Here is a 6000-nt window from a genome sequence, read left to right as displayed (position 1 = left end):
CCCCCCCCCCCCCCCCCCCCCCCCCCCCCCCCCGTTTACCGTTTCTGATGCCTCCACTGCAGAGTGAGGTCCCCAGAGCTTGGCTCTCGAGTCCGAGTCCCCGGATGAGTATTGGGGCTCCGTCACTTACTGGTGAGGTCATCGGAGGGCAAAGTGCTAACCCGTTTGTGCTACATATTTTATCGGGTGAATACATGTGTTGTCTGTCACATGGGTATTGATAGATGTCACGGCCAGGGGTGAAATGTAAAAATACACATTAAATGTGAAAATACACATAGAGATTTTGTGACACTGTGTGCACTCAATAAACGTTAGTTGCTACTTTAGTGTGATACCTGTTCATCTCTGCTTCCAGCACAGCACGTGTTAGTACAAGCATTCATTCAACAAGTGTTTATTGAGCTCCTGTTATGGGCGGGATGCTGAGGGAGAGCTGGCAGCATGGCAGAGGGCATGCCCACTGCCTTAAAATCTAGCCCTCGGTGAGGGTCGGTTGAATGAATGAGTGAGTGCATGTGTGAGAATATCCGGTAGCCAGTCAGCCCCTTACCTCCTAGGCGGGGGATCTTATCACAAGGTTGTGGAACTTCTGGAATAGAATAAACACCGGCCGGTACTTGCTCTAGGGAGATGGTCCATAGCATCTTAAAGCTGTCTGTGAATCGGTTCCTTCTCCCCTTTTACCCTCAAGTAAAAGGAAGAACTACCGCCCGTGCTGCACTTGTCCTTTCTGTCAAAGACGTTAACACTCTCCTTGGGAGTATTGCTAAAGTTTGTCTCCTTTCTACTCCTCTCCCTTTTCCCAGCCAGTCTTTAGAAACGTAGGCTCTTATTGCTGCCCGTTTCCCATTTTCGGCTTCACATTTCCGTGTAACTGGTGTAGTTTGGACTCTGGTTTCTGTGGTGACGACTTGTCTTTGCGTCCTCCTTGGCAATTGGCACTGAACAGCTGTTCCTGCCTTTGGCTCTGAAATTTGAGTTTGTAAGCCCTCTGGGAAAGAGGTCATTCATATGCAAAATTTGGAGTATTCTGTTAATTTCTTTCTTGGATACTTTGTTATTGATTTTTATTGCTGAGGAAAACAACTCAATATGCTCTGACAACTCAATATGCTCTTCCCCAAAATGTCTAAAGGTTGATTACCTTTAAACATTTTGGGGAAGAAAAAAACTTGGGGTCACTTTTTAAAAAATGAAGTATTGTATGAACTTTTGTGCACAAACTTTTTGAATGAATGAATTGTTATAAATAAATAAATCAGCATTGTTTCTAACATCTTTATTCAATAAAATTTTTAAGGTGGATTTTTATAGTTTTCTCATTATTTAGATTTTCTTTGGAAGGCTGCCTATTTCCCCCCCCCCCCCTAAATCTTATTGCATTCAGTTCATAATCAAGCTTATTTCCCATCTAAAATGATAACAACAACATATAACACTTATACGTTTGTAAAAATACTTAAAAATTGTCCGTTATCCTACATGCTATCATAATTCTTTGAACTTCTGTTCATTTTTCTTCCAGTATTTATCCGTTGTACATGTATTACTCAGTTGAAATTTGTTTATAATTTTGTATCTAGGCTTTTTAGTTAGCCCATCATGCATGTTTTCCCGTGTTGCTAATTTAGTGTGGATAATTATGGTTTTCATCTCTTTAAAATTCTGTCTAATGTACGACAAAGCATAATTTTTATACTTCTGTATTGTTGAATTAGGACTATCATTCTGCTTCAAAGAGTAACCGTGGTATTTTATATGGTGCACTTAGTCTTCGTCATCTTGACTAAATAATCTATTTTAAAACCATAGCAGCTTTTTTCCCCCCAGAAATTTCCTAACAAAAGCATCTGAAACCTAACCTTTTATTATTATGTCAAGCATTTTTTTCCCCTCCATACTCTATTCAGCTTTTAAATTATTGGCAGCTATCAGCATTCCCATTTTTCCCTTTACTGTCCTTTTCTTTTATGAACTCAGCCTTTCTTTCGTACTTATTTGTACTCTGATGTAATTCTTGGCTATTTTTTCTAGCATTAGTTTTTCCTGTTCGTTCTACTGTGGGCATTTTTATAGACATTGACAGAAGCAATAGATTATTGAGATGATTACTAGCAGTTTCTCCAAAAGAAACTTAGCTCCTCCCTCTAGTAACACGTGTTTCTATTTCTTTCCTGTTATGATTCATACTTTTGATTTTATTACCTGTTTTTTAAAGATTTTTTTTTAGGCAGAATATTCTTTTCTTGGTATCTTTTTAGTGCTAGTAAATGTAGTATGGTTAAAAAATGTTAGTAGACGTTTTTCAAACAAAAAAATAAAAAGAATCAGGTAAAAGTGTTTCAGGTGTGGCAGCTGGTTGTTTACTTCATAATTGTTTAAGAAGAGTATTTATGCAGAGACTTGAGAAATTACTGAATGTGAAAGGTGGCATGAAGGCTATCTAGATAAATGAAGAGGAAGTGCCGCCCCCCCCCCATTAAGTTGATTCTCTGTTCAACTTTTACAGCAAGATGATAGGAGATGATATTATTAGTACCCTTTTAATATTCTATGCGTTCCCAATGACGTATACTTTATACAGTTTATACTCTATTCCAGTTAAAAATCCTAGCTTTATGTTTGCTTCAAAAGTTTGAGAGCAGGACTTTGAACATCTAGAAGTCCTGTTTCTAAGAAAAGTCTCTTAGAATTTTTCTAAATATTCATTAATGTAAAATATTGAACTTTGAGAATCTTTAATGAAAGTGATACTTCTAATGACATTATGCTGATGTTACATGTGCCTTGAGTTTCACATCCATACATTAAGCATTTTGAAATACTTGTTAATAGTATAAGTGGTGCATGCTTACCTTTTTTATTCTGATCTCTCAGTTTTGAGATTGCTACAAACTTCAGGGATGTAACAAATGTAGTGAGTTGATTTGTAAATGTCTAGCAGAACATCTTTCATATGGTAGTGTTCAATAAATACTTGACCAAATATCTTAGAAATTTATTACAAATGCTAAGTATTTAAATATTTAAGAATTTGGAGTTAGGGCATGCAAATTGCTGTTTGTGTGAAAAGTATGGTTCCTGTGTAAAAGGAATTTTAGGACATCTTATTAAAAGAAATTGAAGTTTGGCCAAGTTTTCTTTTGCACTGCTGTACTTATGTCATAACTAACTATAATAAGCTATCTTGGAAATTTTATCTTAGTTTTCATTATTTTCGGAATTGACATCTAATTTTAACTGTTTAAAATAAAATTTTTTTCCCTAACTGGGAGTTTGTCTTGAAGACCATGAAAGCAAAGCTGCCTTTCTCTCCTTTTGGGGGAAGTTTACAAGTAAGAAGAGTGCATTTAAAATGTTTAAGAAGTCTTTGAGTTATTGAGTTATTTCAGTTAGCAGAATGTTTAATTATTCTTTTGTTTTGATAAGAAATGGTACTCTAAAAGAAAGCTCCAGAGTTTTTGAATAAAACTGAGTTTTTATTTAAAAAAAGTAGATGTATAATCTGTTCTGGTATAATATCTTGTGACTATTTATATTTTTCAATGGAAAATATTTATTTTGCATGCTTTATATTAATCTTAAAAATACCAACTTCTTTATTTAAAAGATGCATATTATCAGAGTCATTCTATTGAATCACTTGCATTTAACATCTTTAATATGAAGAAAAATTAGATACTGAAGGTATTTTTCATGTGGGAAAAAAGAAAAGAAATTTTATAAGCAGGTTTTCCCCTCCTTAATTTGTGCTTCTTATTATTAGCTGAGGGCAAAGCTACCCTAAGAATATTTAACATCAATATGTATAATCAATTATATTTCAAATAAAAAAGAGTATTTAACCTCAGGGTTGAAACGTAGAGGTTTCTGGAATCTTTATGAACTGTTATGAAAGATACAGATATTTAATCATGTCTTATTTTTTTCTATTGATAATTCTCAAATTCTAATTTCCAGCAAGGAGAAGGAGCTCAGCAATCAGGGGATTTAAAGAGATCTAAGTGATTAGTCTGTTGTCCCCACTGATAGCTGGCTAGTGAAATTTACCTGGTGGTGTTAAGTCCCTCCTCTCCTTGTAACTGATTAGAACTGCTTAATGCCTGTTGGATTAATTGGAGTATAAATGTTAAGATTACTTAAGTTTTAGTAGTGGTCTTATGTTTATATTTCTTAAGCAAATTAATTTTGATATTCTGTGCATCAATTTTTTAGACCTCCTTAGCTACGTGTTTTGCTCAAGAAACTTTTGGGAAACAGTACAAACAAACTATAGGACTGGATTTCTTTTTGAGAAGGATAACATTGCCAGGTAAGAGACTACAAAGTCTTAACATAGAAGATTGTATAAATCTTACAATTAGAGGCATAAGACAAATATATGTAAAATTAATTTTGGGACTGCTTTTGTATGAAAATATATGTAATCAGTAAGTTTATCTTAGGAAGGTTAACTTTCATCAGCATCTACCATGAAGGCATATTGTCCATGGGTGTCAGAAAAAGTTTATACACGTTCTTACATACTCACTGTTTTTGGCCACTGTACATTTTTCAAGGATAAACAATAGTTGCTTATAAAATTCTAAAAAACTTTTAAAATATTAAATGCTATACATTTGTCAACAGATATTGTATTAAGTAAATGTGAAAAGATTGGGAAGGATTATTTTTTAAAATATTATTTTGATTAACCTAAGCTTCACTTTGTTTGGAATTTGGAAAAGAAGTATAATGTAGCTATGGAACTTCTGTGCTCTAATATGTGAATGCTGTTTTATGCAAGGCAGCATGAAATTGCTGGCATTTAATAGACCACTAAAATTTAGGGTCCCTAGGCACTCATAAAAATACAGTTTGAGCATTCAAGATGTTTCAGTTCACCATGCAAAGAAACTATTTAGATGCCAGTTGCAGCACATTTTGTGGGAAATACAGGGAAATAATAACAAAAAAAGAGTGGTTTATGTTTTAAGTTAGTTTCTGAACAATTAGGGCTTTAAAATGCTCTTTCTGTTCAATTTCAATGGTTAAATTAATACGTTTCAAATATTTTATTAAAAGTAGTTTATCTTGATTGACTTTATAAACCGTCCATCGCTCTCCTCTATGTGTGGAAACACATTTGAATAAAATAGTTGCAAGTGTAATGTCAGATTCATATACTGGAACGTGAGTGATATAGTGAGAAAGGGTTTAATAAATTCCAATATTATTGAAATATGTTAACCTCTCAAACACCCCATCTATCAGACAACTCTCTATGAAAATTTTAGAGCAGCTAATGAAAACTTGGTAATTGGGAGTATTCTTCGTGTTTCATTAGTAATATACTTTGTTATATTTTGTAATTGTTTATATTTGACTACCAATGAAAAGTAGGAGATACAGTGTGAGAAAAAAAAAGAATCCCAATTTTTTATTACTAAGTTTTTGTTCAGCAAGAGATTTAATGAGACACATGTGTTTTTGTTTGATTTATTTTATTTTGATGTATTCAGTACTGAAAATCTCATTTTTATTTTTCTCACCCTTATGGATAATCAGTGCTACATTCAAAATATTTACAGCAGTCAGTAGCAGAATACATGCACAAATCACATAATATACATGCTGAAAACTTATTTTTGCAATGCTTTTTTCAAAGATGCCAGTTGCTGTACACAGAGAACCTCAATATAGTATTTAACTATTAGGTATTTTGTTTTGGTGCTTAATTAGCAAAAGCATCAGCTTTTTGTCTCATTTTTTAAAAAAATCTTTTTGATTTTTTTAGTTGAAAACCTTAAATAAAAGAGCAAGCATTCAAATATTAAAAACGAAGACTTTTTAGACATTCTATATATGTGATATATGGGATGATTTCTGACCTGTTGCACAGTAAAATTTTGATTACTTTGTGAAAAATGTTTGGTATTCTTGAAATCCAAATTTTGAGAATTATATTTCAAGAATAATATGCAGTATAATATTTTAGACTTAAAAAGTATTTTTGCT

The 6000-nt window shown here is 33.2% G+C and overlaps 1 protein-coding gene across 1 annotated transcript in view; it reads left to right on the top strand.

Annotated features, from left to right (window-relative positions):
- The window catches only part of RAB28 (RAB28, member RAS oncogene family), a 31576-nt gene that overhangs the window by 1124 nt on the left and 24452 nt on the right, over window positions 1-6000 (top strand). Inside the window, exon 2 of the mRNA XM_008586768.1 lies at window positions 4219-4315. Coding sequence (XP_008584990.1) covers window positions 4219-4315 — 97 coding nt within the window. The remainder of the gene's footprint in view (window positions 1-4218; window positions 4316-6000) is intronic.

The sequence above is a fragment of the Galeopterus variegatus genome, unplaced genomic scaffold, assembly GCF_000696425.1.
Source record: "Galeopterus variegatus unplaced genomic scaffold, G_variegatus-3.0.2 Scaffold113, whole genome shotgun sequence".
Classification (NCBI taxonomy): Eukaryota; Metazoa; Chordata; class Mammalia; order Dermoptera; family Cynocephalidae; genus Galeopterus; species Galeopterus variegatus.
This window is presented reverse-complemented; position numbering and strand designations above follow the sequence as displayed.